General features: G+C 42.0%; 1 protein-coding gene across 7 annotated transcripts in view; it reads right to left on the reverse strand.

The window, feature by feature from the left end:
* NPL (N-acetylneuraminate pyruvate lyase) overlaps window positions 1-20,213 on the reverse strand; it is a 36,739-nt gene that overhangs the window by 1,740 nt on the left and 14,786 nt on the right. For 5 of the 7 annotated variants that reach the window (XM_082473477.1, XM_082473476.1, XM_082473475.1 and 2 more), the window contains 8 exons: window positions 19,988-20,075; window positions 16,806-16,863; window positions 11,069-11,144; window positions 8,999-9,091; window positions 8,073-8,221; window positions 7,895-7,941; window positions 5,548-5,632; window positions 1,129-1,168 (listed from right to left, as the gene is read on the reverse strand). In XM_082473477.1, the coding sequence (XP_082329603.1) occupies window positions 1,129-1,168; window positions 5,548-5,632; window positions 7,895-7,941; window positions 8,073-8,221; window positions 8,999-9,091; window positions 11,069-11,144; window positions 16,806-16,863; window positions 19,988-20,075 (636 nt within the window). Of the gene's footprint in view, window positions 1-1,128; window positions 1,169-1,304; window positions 1,745-5,547; window positions 5,633-7,894; window positions 7,942-8,072; window positions 8,222-8,998; window positions 9,092-11,068; window positions 11,145-16,805; window positions 16,864-19,987; window positions 20,076-20,213 lie in introns of those variants that run through there. The other 2 variants (XM_082473479.1, XM_082473478.1) reach the window with 2 other exon arrangements.

Consider the following 20,213-nt stretch of genomic DNA (forward strand, 5'->3'; position numbering starts at 1 on the left):
AAACTAAACAGTAGAAAACATAAAGATAGAATTAGTGATTTTGAAGGTAGATCTAAGGAAATAATCCAGAATATAGCACAGGAAGATATTTGTTTTCTTAACTGGCTATTGCTCTTGGATCAAAGGTACGAGAAGTAACTTTCTTTTACTAAGGTAATTTTTTTTTTTTTTTTTTTTTTTTTTTTTTTTTTTTTTTTAAATTTATTCATTTATTTGTGGCTGTGTTGGGTCTTCGTTTCTGTGCGAGGGCTTTCTCTAGTTGCAGCAAGCGGGGGCCACTCTTCATCGCGGTGCATGGGCCTCTCACTATTGCGGCCTCTCTTGTTGCGGAGCACAGGCTCCAGACACGCAGGCTCAGTAGTTGTGGCTCACGGGCCTAGTTGCTCCGTGGCATGTGGGATCTTCCCAGACCAGGGCTCGAACCCGTGTCCCCTGCATTGGCAGGCAGATTCTCAACCACTGCGCCACCAGGGAAGCCCCTACTAAGGTAATTTGGTTACAGTAACAATTGAGCATTGGGAAGAAAAATACTAGCTTGGCTAAATATATAGAATATACTTTGCTAAATGCAAAATGGCCCTCCTAGGCTTATTATGAATGGTGGAAGACTGAGAGCTACCTTCATGATAAGGCTTTATCATGTTTATTAAGATTAAGTCTCTCTTATATACAATGGAATATTACTCAGCCATAAAAAAAATGAAATCTTGCTGTTTGTGACAACACAGATGGACCTAGAGGGTATTATGCTAAGTGAAATAAGTCAGATAGAAAAAGACAAATACTGTATGATTTCACTTATATGTAGAATCTAAAAAACAAAAAATGAACAAATATAATAAAACAGAAACAGAGTTATACAGTGCTGTGTGTCAATTTTATCTCAAAAAAACTGAAAGAAAAAAAAAAGTCTTTCTTTGACTAATCCATGGAAACTCCAACCCCCAAGGAAGTCTGAAATGAGCTCTCTAAAGATACGTTCTTTTAGATCATAAAAACTGTCTTCAAGAGGCCTCTTTTAAAATGCCAAAAATCTGGCAAAAGAGTAAATCCTGGCAAAAGAGTAAACCCTCAGAGAAAGTCTATTTCCTTTACACTCTCCAGTAGGAGACAAAGTGGGAAACTTACCTAGTTTGACCACAAAGTTGATAAATCTCTGAATACAAAACTGGAAAGGAACAAACAAATCTATAGTCAGTATTACTAAACTGTGATAACTTAAAGAATTTAGAGGTCAAATTGCAGAAGCCCCAAACTAAAAAGTCCACACACCTTAGTTTTCTGAAGGTCTGTTGGAGTGGAGAAGAACAGCCAAGTGAGGATGGCTGAGATCTACCCCGGATAAGGTAGGATCTTTTCATATATATAAGCTTTATGAAATGAGCCCATGAAGAAAAGAAGCTCCAATGAAGGAATTGTACAATAGAGAGTTAGGATGGGGAAGGTAACCTTTACCCACCTAGGTTACAGAGGTAAACTTATCAGCTAGTGCAGTTTCCAAACTGGGGTACTCTAATCTCTAGGGTACTTTCCAAGATACCTCAGGGGCACTTGGTCAAGGCTAAGATATATGGCAATTTCTAGACCCTCAACTTCCATAAGTGCTATTTCTAAAATTGATCAGAATAAGAATTTGCACATAATGGAGGTGTAGCTTGTCCTTTTATATTTCCCTTTTCACAGTCCTTCTCCTACTTTTGAAAAAATAAAGACATACCTCTTATATCACTGCCTTGGGACACCTCTGGGAACCAAATAAAGGAGCAAATCAAAATGTTGGTATTGGCATTAACAAAGAGAGCTAACAGAGTGATTCCTTTAATTAATGGATAACAAGTCCTCTAAAGAATCATAGGGTTTTCAATTTTTTCCTTTCAACTTTGCTTTTAATGTTGTGATTCAGGTTGTCAGTTGAAAATCATTAAATGATCAAGCATATGACTCAAAAACTGCTCAAAGAACTGAGTGACATTGCTATACCTAAGTTTCTTCCATTCTTATCTACTAATATATATAAACAGGGTTTCACAGCACTTATTTCTATAAAAACAAAAAACAGAAATAGTATTGATGCTGAACTTTAACTCATCCTAGCATTAAAGGATATTCATCCACAAATTCATGAAGCAATTCTTAAAAAAAAGATTCCCATTCATCTCATCAAGAGATGCATTTTCAATAACATTTTACTTTTATGTTGTTTTAATCAATTGTATACTAGTAATAAAAAAGTCAATGCAGAATAAAATTTTGATATCAAGCCTTACAAACATATATGCACATGTTCTTTTTCTCCCTAACACACAAAGTATGGCACATTACATTCAGAAGTCTCTACTTCGTTGCTTTTTTTACACTTAATATATCATTGAGATCTCTCCAGCTGTGTGCATATAAAAGTATCTCATCCTTTTAAAGGACTGTATATAATTCCATTAAATAACTCAAACATAATGTATTTAACCATTTCCTTATGGGTGGATATTTGGGCTGTTTCTATCTTTTGCTAGTATAAACAATGCTATAAGGAATATCTCTGTACATGTGTCATTTCACTTTGTAAATATAACAGATGGCATTTAAGTCCATGAGAATGATGGACTTCCCTGGTGGCACAGTGGTTAAGAATCTGCCTGTCAATGAAGGGGACACGGGTTCAAGCCCTGGTCCGGGAAGATCCCACATGCCACGGAGCAACTAAGCCCGTGCGCCACAACTACTGAGCCCGTGTGCCACAACTACTGAAGCCCGCGCACCTAGAGCCCGTGCTCCGCAACAAGAGAAGCCACTGCAATGAGAAGCCCGTGCACCGCAACGAACAGTAGCTCCCGCTCGCCGCAACAACGAAGACCCAACACAGCCAAAAATAAGTCCATGAGAATGAGTAAGTTTAGCCCTAACTTTTTACTTATATGTTTCTTCACTTGACTGCAAACTCCTTTAGGGCAGAGACCAGTTTTATTGAAATTATACATTCAGTTCAGCCCATGGTATATTAATAAGTGAGTAAATGAGACCTGCTCACACTTGCTTTCTGTAAGAACAACCAGAATGTGGTAAACTAAACTGCTTACCAATACTGTTTTGGGTGCGATGATTTATTTAAGTAGGACTAAAAGAAAAAAAAGAAAAAGAGATGGAAATTGAATCAGCCAGTAAAAGAAACCACTAAGTGGAAGGTTCCGTATCACAGCTGTTTCACAGTTTACTCTATCCTATGATTTTCACATCATTCAGCTCAGAACAGGTTGAAATGTTCAGAAATAATTTTTTCTGGGAAACTTAGGAAAAAGAAAATCGTATAGGAAAAGAGATGGCAGGGACTTCCCTGGTGGCGCAGTGGTTAAAAATCCACCTGCCAATGCCGGGGACACAGATTCAAGCCCTGGTCCGGGAAGATCCCACGTGCCGCAGAGCAACTAAGCCTGTGCACCACAACTACTGAGCCTGCGCTCTAGAGCCGCGAGCCACAACTACTGAGCCCGTGTGCCACAGCTACTGAAGCCCGCATGCCTAGAGCCTGTGCTCCGCAACAAGAGAAGCCACCGCAATGAGAAGCCCGCACAGCGCAACGAAGAGTAGCCCCCGCTTGTCACAACTAGAGAAAAGCCCACGCACAGCAATGAAAACCCAAGGCAGCCAAAAATAAATAAATTAATTAATTAATTAACTAATTAAAAAAAAGAAAAGAGATGGCAGAGTCCACACAATTCAGACTTCATCTCTTAATTTAAACCAAAGTCTTGCCAAAGTTTAATCTAGTTGACATAGCTTCCTAAGTCCTTACGCTGTTCCTGCTTTCAGCTTCACCTGGTCTGGGGCTGAATAAAGGTGAATATTAAATAAGCTACTTAAACTTTAAGTTAAGTAGGAAGTAGATTTAGGCTTGCTCAGTGTTCAGGGCTAAAGAGTAGGGATGTATTTAATCACTCCTGGAAACTGCTTCCTCCTGTTCTCTTCTTGGTTGGAGCTCAGGTCACTCCCTCAAACCTCCAGGATGCTTTGTGGCTTCTGCTCTGTAATTTCTGATTGCCCTGATGGTGGCCTGTCCTGTTCAAAAGATCCCTTATCTAAACTTACTGGGACTGACCACCTGCTCTGATCTTCCTTATGCCTTTCATTCTCACTCATTTTCTTGGGACACTCCTCTCAGTCACTTTTTGTTGTTGTTGTTTATTTATTTATTTATGGCTGTGTTGGGTCTTCGTTTCTGTGCGAGGGCTTTCTCTAGTTGTGGCAAGCGGGGGCCACCCACTCTTCATCGCGGTGTGCGGGCCTCTCACTATCGCGGCCTCTCTTGTTGCGGAGCACAGGCTCCAGATGCGCAGGCTCAGTAATTGTGGCTCACGGGCCTAGCTGTTCTACGGCATGTGGGATCTTCCCAGACCAGGGCTCGAACCCGTGTCCCCTGCATTGGCAGGCAGATTCTCAGCCACTGCGCCACCAGGGAAGCCCCTTTTTTTAAAATTTTTATTTATTTATTTTTGGCTGTGCTGGGTCTTCGTTTCTGTGCGAGGGCTTTCTCTAGCTGTGGCAAGCGGGGGCCACTCTTCATCGCGGTGCGCGGGCCTCTCACTATCGCGGCCTCTCTTGTTGCGGAGCACAGGCTCCAGACGCGCAGGCTCAGTAGCTGTGGCTCACGGGCCCAGTTGCCCCACGGCATGTGGGATCCTCCCAGACCAGGGCTCGAACCCGTGTCCCCTGCATCGGCAGGCAGACTCTCAACCACTGCGCCACCAGGGAAGCCCTCAGTCACTTTTATGATCCTGAAAGTTCCTGGGCCTCTCGGCCTCCAGAAGTCTCTCTGTAGTGCTTACCCTATTTCTTTCCACCTTATTCTGTTTACCTAACGTATACACACTACCAGCTGTGGGACTGTTTCTACCCTTCGGTGAGGCTCTTCCTTCTCTGGACAGCTAGGCTGTCCTCCCTGTAACATTAGCAGCAGCCACCGTTTCCCCCAGGGGTCTTCCCTGGAACACTTCAGATCCTGCTGCTTTTCCCTTCCTGTTTCAAAGCCATTGTCTCCTTTTGGATCACCTACTCGGCTCTTGTTTCCTGCCTGGTGAATGTTTTCAGTTCTCAGCACATTTCCAGGGCAAAGAGGACTGACCTGCTCTGACTTTGGATTAAGTCTTCCCTTTTTAGATCACTAGCCTCATAGCTTCTTTATATACTCTGGTGACTCAGGTGTGAAGTTCTCAAGGGGATGGCATGTGGTCATTTCCCCAAAAATCTATCACCATTATTTCCCAGTCATAAAAATACTTTGAATGTAGACTAAAAATAAGATCATTTCTAGGAGGAACAGAAAGGAGTCATTCCTGTATGGGGCCTGTCCTGATGAGACATGCAGGAAACATGGATAATGGGGACAGGTTTGGTTTTAAACAAGAAAAGTAAGAAAAAGAAGGAAAATACAGAAAGCAGCAGCTAGGCAATCTTAAGGAGGGCAGGTGTGGTAGGAATGCTGATGAGAGAAAATAAGAATTCTCAAGTGGGAAAGAAAAAAGGCTGTGATTTATGTGAAGGGAAAAGAAAGCTAACCTGATGGTTCAGGGCCGAGGAGAAGTCCTTCCGTTCAAAAGCCTCCAACATCTGGTTTGTCTTTTTTCCCAGGTAGTTATAGGTACTGGAAAGAAAACAGCACATCTGCAGGATCAATAACTTAGCGAGAAGGTCCAGCTCTTCAAACCCCTCTAATGCTCAAAAGGGAAAAATCTACCAAGCCTTCCAGAAGTCTATTTTTAGGCCCTAATCTATTAAAGGATCAGGTGTCTTCAGTTCTGAGTTTTCCAGCAACACTAAGCAGTGCAGAGGAGGCAGAGAACATCAAAGGGAATAAAGAAAAGGGAGAAAAATAGAAAAAGGGTAAAGTTAGAAAAAAGAAAAAAAGTGAAAGACAGAGGTGTATATGGCAAGGAGTGATTGAGGGTAACATCTGGCCCAGTGCACACACAGAGGTGCAATGCTAGGTAAGAACTGTGGATAAAATGTAGTATCTGAGGTGGGTCCTAAAAACCCTATGCTGAGAAACTGGGTGAATGTAGCACCACAGTAAAAGAGGCAAATACTAGCAGATAACCTAAATTGTTTGCCAAGTTATATGTTACCCAGAGACTAGTTTCTAATAATAATATTAATACTGATAATAATAATACGAGGACCATTTATTGACTATTGTATTCCGGGTGCCTGACATAAACCATGCCTAATCCTCTCAAAGCCCTGTGAGGTAGGTGTGGTTTCCATTTTGCTGTGAAGAAACTATGTCTCAAAGAAGGGCTACAGAGTTGTCGAGAAGCTTTCCATCCCTTCATACTGCTTATTCTATTACATTTCAACAAAAATGGAGATGAGAATGTTATTTGATCTCATAAAATGTTCTTGCTGACTTAGAAAAGAATCTCTAACTCTACCAATAAAGATAAATATTTTAGACTAATCACTGAATTGTTAGAGAAACCAGCAAGGTAGAAGGTTCTAGAAATTCAGAACAAAGATGTTTCCCCAGTTTCTAATGACTTCCCCTACAGTAACTCAGGATCAGGAAAGAGTTTTATCTTGGTGTACCAGGAACAGAATATTGTTGGTACTTCATAAATGTAGTCTCTGGAGTCAATACAAGGCATTCCGAGAATGTGAAGTTCACATTATCTTCTGGTAAAAAAGTAGGGAAGAATAAAATATAATCATTGAGATAAGTTACCTGCAGCTGTGAAACACCCAAAGTCGCAATATGTGCATGAATGTCTAAGGGGTTTCAGAATACTCTAATTTGAATCCCAGGGGTCTCAGATGTATCCTCATTTAGAGAGGAATGTGATCGTAATTAAGGAGAAATGAAGTGTAATCAAATGTACTTTGCTTTCAGATTCTGTTGACAGAATAAAAATGCCTAGTATGGAGGCCAGAAAAAAAAAAAGTCTAAAAAGTAAGAATTTCCAGGGTCAGCAGATCCAGGCATTCAGGTTTCCTTGGCGGAAATGGCCTGTAGTGATGATGGATGTTGCAGGCATCCTGGCTCAGTGAACAAACCATTACTTACCATTACATCCAACCCAACTACTCTTCATCAAAGCCATGCTCACCAAGATATGCTATATTACTTTGCTTCCCCTGTACTTTTCCCACAGGGAGGCAATACACTTTCAGTTAATGTAAATAGTTCAGTCAATCTGCTTGCAGGCACATTGCTACTGAACTAGGTTAACATGTGCAGTGGACGTGCTAAATTGAACGTCCCTAGGCCTTCTGCTGAGTAGACATCAGGCCACATGATTCTACCTTCCTAGCTGCAGCTGACTGGACCTTGCATGCACACCTGACTTGGCAGTGCTATCTAGTGATATCCTGAGATGCCCCATTTGGGCACCATGACTGGCCACGTGCATGCTGAAGAAGAGAAAGCCCATCTGGAGAGAAAGGCAAATAAAGAGATGTCCAAAGGACCACAGGTGGAGAACGATCTGCCTTGGCTGTTGAGAGCTTTGCAGTTTTAGGTTCTCATCTTCTCTGAGACCTCACTGCACTTCCTCCCCTTGGGTTTTATGAAATTTCCCAGTATTTTATAATAACTTACCTTCTTTCCCATAAGCTAGTTTGAATGGCTTTCTGTTATTTGTAACCAAATAATTTCTGATAAAGAAGTTCTGTGCACGCTCTCAGCTTCTGTGCCTCACCCCTAACTGCAACAGATGCTTCTTATAAGAGTGACTGAGTCGCTAACAAAGTGCTAAGCCCTAGTTCATTCCTTTTCAATAAGAGAATGTGGCAAAGAAAGGCAATTTCTATTAGAAAAGGTGTACTTGCAAGAAATACAACTGCGCAGGTGATGATTGCCTCTGTGGGGGATTTTACACTAATAAGCATTGGGAAAATGAGTCCTGCTTACCTGCCCACTGCTCCAGTTGCTCCCATCACCAGAGCACTCAACAGTTGCTGATCAGAAACAGACAAAGAGTATTAACTTTGATGAAAAAGAGAAGAGAAAAGATGCTACTATATAAGCGGCTACATCAATTGTTGCAGAGGGAAACTAACCTGCTGGGACATGCCAGGGGGAAACTTACCTCATCCACCCCAAAAAGGAAAGCAAACTGTTGCTGGCGATTCTGGTCAACACACTGCCCGAAGTCTAAGAGATCTGTGTCACTGAATTTCAGCCCTTGGAAGGTGGGGATCTTATCCTGAATTCCATCCAACAACTCCTCAGCACGAACTGTTCAAAACAATAAATGTCTCATTCACCTGTACACCCCCAGAAAATATCAGAGAACATCTCATCTAGCGCCACACATCTGCACTGAGCTGCCAGGGGTTGCTCTCAGCTGCAACTAGCTGCAGATTGAACATATTGAACATAATCACTTGCCCTTGCCTCCTAGTTCCTCTGTACTTGTCAAATTGTAACCCTAAATCTTCTATTCCTTAAAGACAATAGATGGATATTTATAAAGCACAACTTCTATTTTTTCTTCTAAGGAAGTTAGAAAGGAATGGGATTTAAAAAATAGCCTCCTAAGAAATTTCATCTAACTGTAACAATCTTCTTGCTGGAGAAGTACGATAATGATAAAAGAAAACCTAAAAGAAAAGTGAGAAGAGATCGGAGTACCTTCCTGCGTGCCAGGTGCTGAGAACACAGTAGGGTACAAGGTAGACCCAATCCCTGTCTTAGTGGGGCTTACAGGCTATGTCTTCCCACATAAGACGGAGGGGTGTGTGTGACAGACACAAGTTGTCTGCTACAAGTACGAAGGGGTCAACTCGTCTTTCATACTTAAAAATCTTCCATTATAAGGTGGTGTCAATGATTGATAAGGGCTGACTTATTTTTGATAAGAGTGACTTATTTTGGAGCTGTTGGAACCATCTAGTCAACAGTCTTATGCTTTCGTGACACAGGGTGAGGTGGGGTGGAGTCGGGGTTTCTTAGTGAAATAGGGTATGATGTGAGAGGTGAAGGTGAAGGAACATGAAAAGAAGCGGTACTTACTCTTTACCCCTGTCAAGGCAGGAATGTGATAGTAGTAAAACGGCAGTGCAGGGGCAGCCGCGGCCACCTCCTTTAGGAAGTTAATCAGGACATCTGAAAGAACAGCAGGAAAAGTCACGGTGTGAACAAGTGTAAAACACTGGCTTTGCCCAGTAAAAACTGAACCTTGGGACTTCCCTGGCAGTCCAGTGGTTAAGACTCCATGCTTCCAATGTAGGGGGCATGGGTTTGATCCCTGGTCGGGGAACTAAGATACCACAGGCCGTGCAGCCAAAAAAAAAAAAAAAAAGAGAACCATCTAATGAAATGCAACCATCCTTTTTGGAAGCCAAAAATTCTTGACCACTCTTACCATCTCTGAGACTGCTACTGCAGTGTCTTTGCAATTCACTTTATTCAAAGTTTTATTTTCCTCTCTGTAGAAAGGCCAAAATAAAGATCACTTTCCTACCATACTAAAGAACTATTAAAAAACTGGTGCAAATCTTCCCACATATTAAGAGAAGCTCATGAAATACTCTTACAAAAATCAGAAGCCCGGGCTTCCCTGGTGGCGCAGTGGTTGAGAATCTGCCTGCTAATGCAGGGGACACGGGTTCGAGCCCTGGTCTGGGAGGATCCCACATGCCGCAGAGCAACTAGGCCCGTGAGCCACAACTACTGAGCCTGCGCGTCTGGAGCCTGTGCTCCGCACCAACAGAGGCCACGATAGTGAGAGGCCTGCGCAACGCGATGAAGAGTAGCCCCTGCTTGCCGCAACTAGAGAAAGCCCTAGCACAGAAACGAAGACCCAACATAGCAATCAATCAATCAATCAATCAATCTTTAAAAAAAAAAAAAATCAGAAGCCCATCAGGCAGGATCCTCTTCCTCTTACCCAGAAGGGTAAGTGTGGTCAGTGAACAGCAAAGACTTTGCATTAAGATCAGAATAAAGTTGTAACAGTAAATTCTACAACAAACAGATAAACAACGTCTGCTCAAAATGGGAAGTCATAAAAGTAGTGGCACATCTCAACCAGAGTTTGGTACCTTTCCCTTTTGGAGAGAAATTCAGATATATCAGAAGAGAGTTCACTCTGGTTTACTGAGGAATTGGGATTTTCTACATCATCCAATTTGAGCTTCAGCAGCAACACTACTACAGATGATAAATAAATCCAGCAGAACTGCTTACATCTGGATGCCACTGAATAGTGGGAGAGAAGCTTATGAACACATTTGAATACTGTGATAATAAATATTTTGACAAAATTATTGTGTATTATTTGTTATTTTTCATTTGTGTTATGCAAAACATATTTATGCAAAATTTTTTAAAACCATGTGAAAAACACTTTTAAAATGTTCATTCTAAATTTCCCAAATAGCAGTATTTAAATTATTTACCAATATTAACAAGTATTTTACTGATAACAGGTAATATTTCATGATAATCTTGACCTGTTATACATTTAGCTATGGATTTATTTAATCATGCATACGAATAACATCTTGTCTGTTTTTAATCCTTTTAAAATTTGTACTGCATTTTTGCTAATCAAAAGGATTAAAAAGACTCAGTATACCTGGAAACCACAAATAGTTTCCATAGAGAAAAGAATAATTTGATATTTTGGAAGACAATGGATATTTCTGTGAAATCTCTTTCCAAATTCATCACTTACTCAAATTTGAATAGTACATGTAGTCTCAAAATGCCCATTACTTATATTCCCCTTTTTTTGAGAAAAATGGTCTCATGCTTTGCCATGTGACTCTGACACTCTATGCAACTGACTGGCCAAAAGTGGACACCTGACCCAAACACGGCACCTGTAGGTTGATCCGGGACTTGGTGGGTGACCTAATCAGATTACTTGACAAAAGAGCTGAAGTCCTTTAATGGAGTCTTTTCTTCTCTTTTACGGGTCCAGGGAGGCTGAATATTCCGGAGAACTACTGTACCATTGCAACTTCATGCCTCCAGTCCACAAGACTTTACTTTCATGAGTTAAATACAACCGTTTGGAATGAAGGCATAAAGAAGTGGACCATGTACAGCACTGTGTGTTTTGACCTGTCTACCTACCTTTGTTCCACGGCTTGAGGAAGAAAGGTGCAATGACAGCGATGCCATCGGCTCCTATTTTTGCTGCATGTTGGGCCTTTAAAAGAAGAAAGAAGACCATTGGTCACAATTCTGATGTGTGTGAATGTGGGGTTTTCTCCACCTCAAAAGGCAATTCTCAAACACCAGCGGGGTTTCCTACAATACATCTCAACTCTGACACTATCTAACTGGAGATGCAGGTTAAGGGCTCAGTCCTACAAGACTAGCTCCCTACCCCCATTTCAAATGCCAGGTTGTATCACCTGTGCTCCTGACCTATGGGCTATAAATTAGAGGTTCCAACAACCCCCTCCTTGGGTCAATTAGTTTGTTGGGAGGTGCTCACAGAACTCAGGGAAACATTTTACTTAACGAGATCACTGGCTTTTTATAAAAGGATATGACTCAGGAACAGCCAGATGGAAGAGGTGCATAGGGCAAGGCATGGGGAAAGGGCACAATGCTTCCATGTAAGCAGGACTCATTTTTCTTCTCCCAGTGTGAGTGCACCACCCTCCCCAAATCGCCACATGTTCACAAAACTGGAAGCTCTTTGAAATCCGTCCTTTGGCGTTTTCATGGAGGCTTTACTACATAGGCATGATTGGTTATATCATTGGCGATTGGGGATTGGTTAAAATAGGGTCGATTGTATCAACCCTAACTGAAAGTTCCAACCCCCTAATTCTCATGCCTGGTACTCTTGGCAACCAGCCCCCATCCTTAGGTGCTTTCTAAAAGCCACCTCATTAACATAACAAGAGACACCTTTATTGTTCTCATCTCCGGGAATTCCAAGGGTTTTGGAGCTCTGTGCCAGAAATGGGACAAAGACCAAATATCTATTTCTTGTTATAGATCACAATTTCACAACCATCCTGGAGTAAACGATTTGTTATATTCACCTACAGCTTAGATACTAGAGGTTAACAACAAACTCTTCAAATTTGCCAACAGATGTACCACTAGAGAGTGGAAAATTACCACATTTAATGATAAATGTCATTACCAGGAAAATCCCAGGTTGCAAAGTAGAGACCCCTGGTGGAGGTGAGCTGTGTATTTAATCTTATTCTTCTGCAGACTTTGTCAGTACAAAAAAAACTTGCTAAGGAGACATGAGCAGTTCATTTTGATAAACTATAACTGTTAAATATAGAGAAACTTGCAGATGTCATTTCTCTTCTAGTGTTCAGCCCACTGGATGATACTGTCTTTCCTCTCCAAAGATATAACAGTCATATTTTAAAATTTATATTACAGATTGGAAATGCAGTTGAGAAAGGCTGAGAAGAAAAAGATTATACATATCACAGAAGATACACTGCACTACTCTTCTGATATTTACTCACATTCCTTCAGAAAAAATGAACATTTCCTCCCACTGGGCCCTCATAATATTTTTTATCTATTTCAAGTAGAGTACTTAAACCTAACACATTGTGAGGTAGTTGTGTATCATTACTGGTCTCCAACTAGAGTGACTTCCCTGAGGGCAGAGGTCAGATCTTATTCACTCTTGTGTTCAGGTCAATCATGGTGCTGAGCACATAGCAGGACTCAGTAGATGTTGTTGATTGCTTTGAAACATGCCCCACTACCTAAAAGGGAAAAACGGCTTTCCTCTGAGACTTAAGCTAGTGATATCTATATCTAATAGATGTGATTAACTTTCTGCAGAAGTAAAGTAGGAGGGTCAAAAAGAGATTGGGATATAGTCCAAAGAACAATCAAGACATTGGATAGGATTTTATTGACACAGGATTGGAATGCGATATATCTGATTCATTTATTTAGCACCTTGTTTAGGACAAGAGTAGTAGGGTAACCCTAGCTGAAAGGAAGGAAAAAACCCACTTCAGAGACAGTTGATGGCAGTGCCCATTCAAGCATCATCCAATGGAGAGTTATGTCTAAGCAGATGCCAATATTACTGTCTCCTTGGAAAGATTATCCCACACCAGGGGATTATCCCTATAGCAGGCGATTATCTCTATACTAAGATTATCTTTATACTATTCTAGTGTTGAGCCCCATGGTTGACACTGTCTGTCATGTCATGACACAGCAATATTTTAAAATTCACATTATGCATAGAAGCAATTGAAAAGAGAAGGAAAAAAAAAAGATTTCCTCCATTACGCCACCATAGTTGAAAGACCTACTGTTAAGAAGAACAAATCAAGTATACAAAGGATAAATCAAGTTTCCAAGTTCTGATTCTAGGCTTACTAAGCAATCATCTAGTAACGTCTTCCCTAGTGGCTTGCCTAAGAGTGTTGAATTGCGGTTTTGCAAGTATACAGTATACATTCCATTTCTAAATTCAACTAATAGGAAACAGAATCAAACAAAACCCACAAGAAGATGTTGAGGTTAGATCAAGTCACTGCGCTCTTTGGAATGAGAATATCTAAATTCTGAGGACATGGTTATGTGGACAAAGAATGTCCCTGCCATTTCAGTAAACAGAAGATGCTTCGGCCAAACAGCCATCAGCCACTGCAGGCACCAGGTCGGTGTGACCTAAGGGGAACTCAGGATGGAGAAAAACATGCATATCAAAGGAATGGTTTCAATAAGCCCGATCTCTTGCCCTTTCCCATACAAGAAAACACTAAAATCATTAACTTGAGATGCATGTTTTTGTGATTAGCAATAATCTTTTTTTTTTTTTTTTTTTTTTTAGCAATAATCTTTTGATGTTCAACTACATTTTTTTTTTTTTTCCAGCCAAAAACTCCTACACATCCAGGCTCCTCCCTTACCTCTTTGGAACAGTCCCTCAGAGCTCGCTGAGTGGCTGTATCCCAGGCTTAAGTCCTCAGTAAGTCTGCTGAATAAAACATAATTCTCAACTTTCAGGTTGCACATTTTTTTTCAGTCGACAGTCCAGGCTACAACATCTTTGTGCTTTCTTTTCTTACTTGATCCACAAAGACCTCAAAACCACCACATGGTTTACTTTTCTGCTAGCAACTTTAACTCCTTCCTCCCTCGCCACAATATTACTCCACCGAACCTGCTCACCTCTAAACCCAGAGCAATCCAGTCTTTGCGTTCTTGTTCCTATGTTCTGGTTGAAGAGTGTACCTAGAAGAAAATCTCCACACCTGTGTGGAGTGGTGGTATGACAAATTTATGACTTACAACTTTGGTTGGTTTTTAGCACCACTGGGGCAATCCTTTTAAAAAAATTAATTACTTTTAAATTTATTTTTCAAAATTGTGACCAAGAAAAACACAACATTGGGAGTTCCCTGGTGGCCTAGTGGTTAGGATTCCGGGCTTTCACTGCCGTGGCCTGGGTTCAGTCCCTGGTCGGGGAACTGAGATCCCGCAAGCCACGCGGTGCGGCCAAAAAATAAAAATTAAAAAAAAAAAACACCATCTTAGCCATTTTTAAGTGTACAGTTCACTGCTGTTAAGTATATTCACATTGTTGTGAAACAGATCTCCAGAACTTTTTCATCTTGCAGATCTGAAAGTTTTGGAAGGAGCTGTCAGCAGGAACTCCACTTTATACTTTAGGGCTCCATCCTGTTAAACTGTGAACTGTGCTGACCCCGCTGACTTAAAAAAAAAAAAAGAAGAAGCTATCTGTTGAGAAAGGCATCCTGCGGAACTGTGCAGAAGTGTGCCTTTACTGATAACAAGTGAAACGCACTTGATGAGTCAATAAATTGTAACAGGAAAAAAAAAAAGAATACATACCTTCCAGTCACAACTCTTCGCAAAAAACTTTTGGAAACTAAGTGTGCTTCTCTGTTTTCCTTTAAAAACTCCTGCCTTTTGTTTCCCAGAGGGGACACTGTTCTGGTGGCTGCTGGAATCTGTGCTCCCTGAATTGTAATTCTAAGACTCCAAATAACCATAAATTTGTTTTCTATGTCTGTGAGTCTGCTTCTGCTTTCTAAATAAGTTCATTTGTATCATTTTTTTAGATTCCACATATAAGTGATATCATATGGTATTTGTCTTTCTCTGCCTGACTTACTTCACTTAGTATGATATTCTCTAGGTCCATCCATGCTGAATTAACAGATACACACTACTTTATATAAAATAAACAACAAGGACTTACTATACAGCACAGAGAACTATATTCAATATCTTGTAATAACCTATAACAGAAAAGAGTCTGAAAACGAAAAAGAATCTGAAAACGAATATATATATATATATATATATATATATATATATATATATATATATATACACATATCTGATCCTGCAGAAGAGAAAACACTGTTGCATCACTTGAAGTTTATAGTAACACAAAGGGCTGCGCTATTGTGCTTTACGCTGGTTTTAATAGTTAACTAATATCTAATCTCAATCTCGGCGACTTCCCTGGCGGCGCAGTGATTAAGAATCCGCCTGCCAATGCAGGGGACACGGGGTCGATCCCTCGTCTGGGAAGATCCCACACGCCGCGGAGCAACTAAGCCCATGCGCCACAACTCTTGAGCCTGTGCTCTAGCGTCCACGAGCCACAACTACTGAAGCCTGCACATCTAGAGCCCGTGCTCCGCAACAAGAGAAGCCACCACAACGAGAAGCCCATGCACAGCAGCAAAGAGTAGCCCCCGCTCGCCACAACTAGAGAAAGCCCACGAAGCAACGAAGACCCAACGCAGCCAAAAAAAAAAAAAAAAATCTCAGTCTCAAGACTACTAAACTCTACAGTGGTCTACTAAAAATTAATCTAATCAGGGATTTAAAATAATGTCCAGGGAATAAAATTTAAGGTTCAACCAAGCAATAGAATTTTGAAGGCAATAACTGCTTAATCTATATATCTATATATCTGTATCTATATACATATATATCAATATAAAACTGAATCACTGCTGTACACCAGAAACTAACACAACACTGTAAATCTACTATACTTCAATTTTTTAAAAAAGACCCCAAATAAATGCATTTCTTTGTTTTACAGTCTGCTTCTTTTTCGCAGACAACAAACTCTATACCCATTAAACAACTCTTCTTTCCCTCTCCCCCTAGTCCCTAGCGGGACTAACTCTAATTCTGTTTTTATGAATTTGACTACTTTAGATACCTCATAGTACAAGAAGAATATAGTATTTGTCTTTTAGTGACTGGCTTACTTCACTTAACATAATGTTCTCAAGGAGATTCATCCCTAGTGACAAGATGGATTTGCTTCCTTAAGGCTGAATAACATTCCATTGTATGTATATACCACCTTTTCTTTATCCATTCATCTGTCCATGGGCATTTGGGTTGCTTAGACCTCATGAATAGTGCTGCTATAAACATGGGTGGGGACAATCTTTTTCTGTTTAAGTTTTCTCTTCCATTCTCCAGGCAGCGATTCTCAGTTTTTACCACTTCTCATTTCTGAACCCCATTTCCATCTCCTTTATGCCCAGCAGATGGCCTTGCCTTTTACTTCCTAGAGAAAACTTAGGTTGGCTCAAGTTCTGTTCCTTACCTGCAAACTAGGTAGCTCTATACCCATCCTTACTTTGCCCAGAAGAAGAGGTGCCTCTGTCTCCTATTCAACGCTCTGCTACAGCAGTTATCACCTTGGGCTACTCTTTATGGCTCTGTGTCGGCTTCCCCGCAGTCCTACACCTTATACTCTCCAGCATCCAATATTTAGCAAAAATGATACTGATTTTAACTCCAGCATGAAGATGGAGGCCCCTCAAGTGGTCTCTCCCAGATGCACCCACATACATACCAGTTCTTGTGACTCCTTCAAGCTCAGTGCTCCCACATGAATTACTATCTGATCCAACCTGCAAAAGAGAAAACACTGTTGCATCACTTGAAGTTCATAGTAACACGGAAGAGCTGTGCTACCTTGGTTTGTGCTGGTTTTAGCAATTAGCTAATATTTGACTAATCTCAATCTCAAGACTACTGAATTCTACAGTGGTATACTTAAAATTAATCTAATCAGGGATTTAAAAAAAATGTCCAGGGAATAAAATTTAAGGTTCAACTAAGCAATAGGATTTTTTTTTAACATCTTTATTGGAGTATAATTGCTTTACAATGTTGTGTTAGTTTCTGCTGTATATAAGCAATAGGATTTTGAAAGCAATAACTGGTTAATCAATCAGTACTCAAGTACCTTATTTTGACTATGCACTGTTAGAGATGCTGCATTTGATGGTGACAATGTGCATGAAGATAGGTGTAAAGCTGAGATATTTTTGGTTGGAGATAAAAGAGGTTCCTCAAAGAGTACAACCAGGAACCAGCCATATGAGAAAGGAATTCACTGTGAAAAGTTTTTTCCTATCTTGTACGTCCTCAGAATTTGGCCATGAGTGAGGTTTTCTCTGAGACCTCAGTGTTCATCTTTGGAGGTGCTCCACGGGGCCCCGTGGGAAGAGGCCACACTTACACTGGTCTTCTGAGGGTAGGATCAATAAAACTCAGCTGTGAATGCAGTCATGCTGGCGAGTCTTCCAGGGACTCGGAGTGACATATATGCTGCCCTCATGGGATGGAGACATCACAACCCCGTTAAGGCCCGAGCATTGAGTCCTCCTGTGATTCTTGACTTGTTCTGGCTTCGGTAAAATGGGACCTAGCTGGGAGGCGCTACGATCAGGTCTGCATTTGTTAAGGATAACAGAAGACTTCTGAAAGGAGAAAAGGTGGCTGGCTGGTCTGCTTTACCCTCACCAGCAGCTTTACTGCATGACCTCCTTAAACCTTTCACTACCCCTGTCTCCTGGCTTAGGTTAAAACAATCATGCATCCCCTCCTCCTCTCCACCCGGCTGCTGGGTCTGTGGCTTTAGTACAAACTCGTGATTTCCCAATTCAGGAGGACGAGGCCACCAAAAGCCTTCTGGTCCCCATGACTTACTTTCCTCTCCAAGTCACTGCAGCAGCTGCTCCAAATCTTGCCTTTTCTCCCCAAGCTCTAAATTCCACCCAAACCCTTGTTCTTGGCAGATGTCCTCGCTTCCAAGACACCAAAGATAAAGATTCTTCCACACACAGACTCCCTCCCTTCTCCTCCTCCTCACCTCTGTGCTTAGCTGTGTTACCTTCTATGCGTTCCTCCCAGCTTCTTAGCTGTCTCCTAAAGCTACTCTGCTTACATTTGGGTTTATTTCAAGCCCCCGCCGAGACCTGCCATCAAAGGCATCAGTTCTCCACTCTCTTTAATCTCTTCTCCAATGGCACTGTCCTTTCAGCGAGGAAACGTGCTCATTACTTCCCTGCTTTAAGAGAAAAAAACTACCCTTCTTTTAATCTTGCTTCCTCTGCTCTAATCCATGATTCCTTCTCTCCTTCTCCTCGGCAGCAAATTTTTGTGTGAGAATAAGCTACCTTCACTGGTTCCCCTGCCATGTGTCTGCTGCATTCTAACCTCACTGCAGCTGCTTCTGTGACAATGACCCGACTGGCTCTGCTCTCTCTGAGGTTAGCTGGTCATTTCCTACTTTCTCAATCCTACTGACTCTCACAGCGTCTAATAATTATTATAACACATGTTATAATGAACACAGCATCCACTGCAAATAATTACAGTGAATTCTTATATAATACTTAGCACTATATGTGTGGCACTGCTGGAATCCTCACCACCGCCTCACAAGATAGGTACTATTAGTATTCCTGTTTTACAGACAAAGCACAGGGCATTTAAGACCTGCCTGAGTTCACAGAGCTACTTAGAGGCAGACTCAGGACCCAACTCAGGCAGTCCGGCTCTCCAGGCCCTGCTCTTAATTTCCACGCTCCCCTGACGCTCTCTGAAGCCATCCTTCCTTCCATGACAGGATTCGCTCCTCACCTCCCTCTGACCCTTCTGAGGGTTTTCTGTCTGTGCCCACTTCACTATCCCTCCCGGTTCTGGTGCTTTTCTTGATGTTTACCCTTAGCCTTTTTCTTTCCTCACTCTGCCCGTGGTCTTTAATCTTTTGGGGCCCAGGATCTGACTGAAAATCAGCTGAAAACTGAAGGTCACCAGAAAGTGCATACGTGGACACGCATTCACATTTGGCGTATAATTTCAGAGTATCCAAGTTGCTCTAAAGCCATTTAAGGGTCCCCAAAGTGGGCAGGGGCTTTGCACTGACAACCTCTGCTCCAGGCTCACTTGAGACTTACCTCCAATCTTTGCCTCCACCTAAGGCACCGTCAATCACCCTTCTCTGATCCCTGTTTACACTATTTATCGGAAGGATCAGTGTTAGTTTTCATGGTCTGACATCTCCATTGGATGGTAAGCAACCTGAGGGCAGAGATCCTGTTTTATATCTCCAGTGCCAGCGCAGTGCATAACACACGATGCATAACAGGGTAGAACAGACCACAAATCAAGCTTGGTTAATTGCCGTGCTTATTGAATGGATGCTGTCCTATTTGTTTCACCGTGGCACAAATTGAGTGTTATAACCAAATACATTAACTCACTGAAGTTTAGAGGGTGCAGAAAGCTCCCTAAGACTACAAGAGGAAGCACCACAAAGAGCATGCTGAGTCACACGCAGAGAGACCTGTAAGGAGGCAACAGGCTGACATAACCACCAGGAGCCACCCTGCGACCGGAAGGAGTAGGAGCTGCTCAGCAGAAGGGCCAGGGGCCCAGCAGCCAGGCACCAGGGCCCTCCTCCACATCCCTTCAGGCCCAGGACAGGGAACCGGAGGGACTGGCCTGGTAGATAACACAAGAGGCAGTTTCCAGTTTCCCGACGGGATCTCTGAGAGCCGGCTGCGTCTGGCTGCCCTTCCACACGGAAAGGAAGGGCGCTCCTCTGCCTCAGCTCCTCTCCCCACAAGCTGACCTCAGGCCTGACGTGTGGTCGGAAAGCGGGGAGGTTGCGTCATCTGGGGTATAGCTGTGGTCTACGCAGCTCTTGCAGACGCGTGTGTTTATCTTGATGGAGACACTCACTTGTTCCTCCCTTCTGTCACCCACTCCTCCGCGACCCGGCAGCGCTCTGAGATGCTCAGGGACAGGCCTTCTCCTGTCGTGCCATTCACTGTTCCAAACAGAGAGTCAGTCAGTGGGACCAACCGATACCTTTCGTTCTTCCAGCACCAACGCTGGCAGTGCAGGGGCAGAAATCCCTGCTCAAGAGGAAGGGACATGGAGAAACACCAGAGGACAGAATCTGGGT

The sequence above is a fragment of the Balaenoptera physalus genome (assembly GCF_965194825.1).
Source record: "Balaenoptera physalus genome assembly, chromosome: 1".
In the NCBI taxonomy this organism is placed as follows: domain Eukaryota; kingdom Metazoa; phylum Chordata; class Mammalia; order Artiodactyla; family Balaenopteridae; genus Balaenoptera; species Balaenoptera physalus.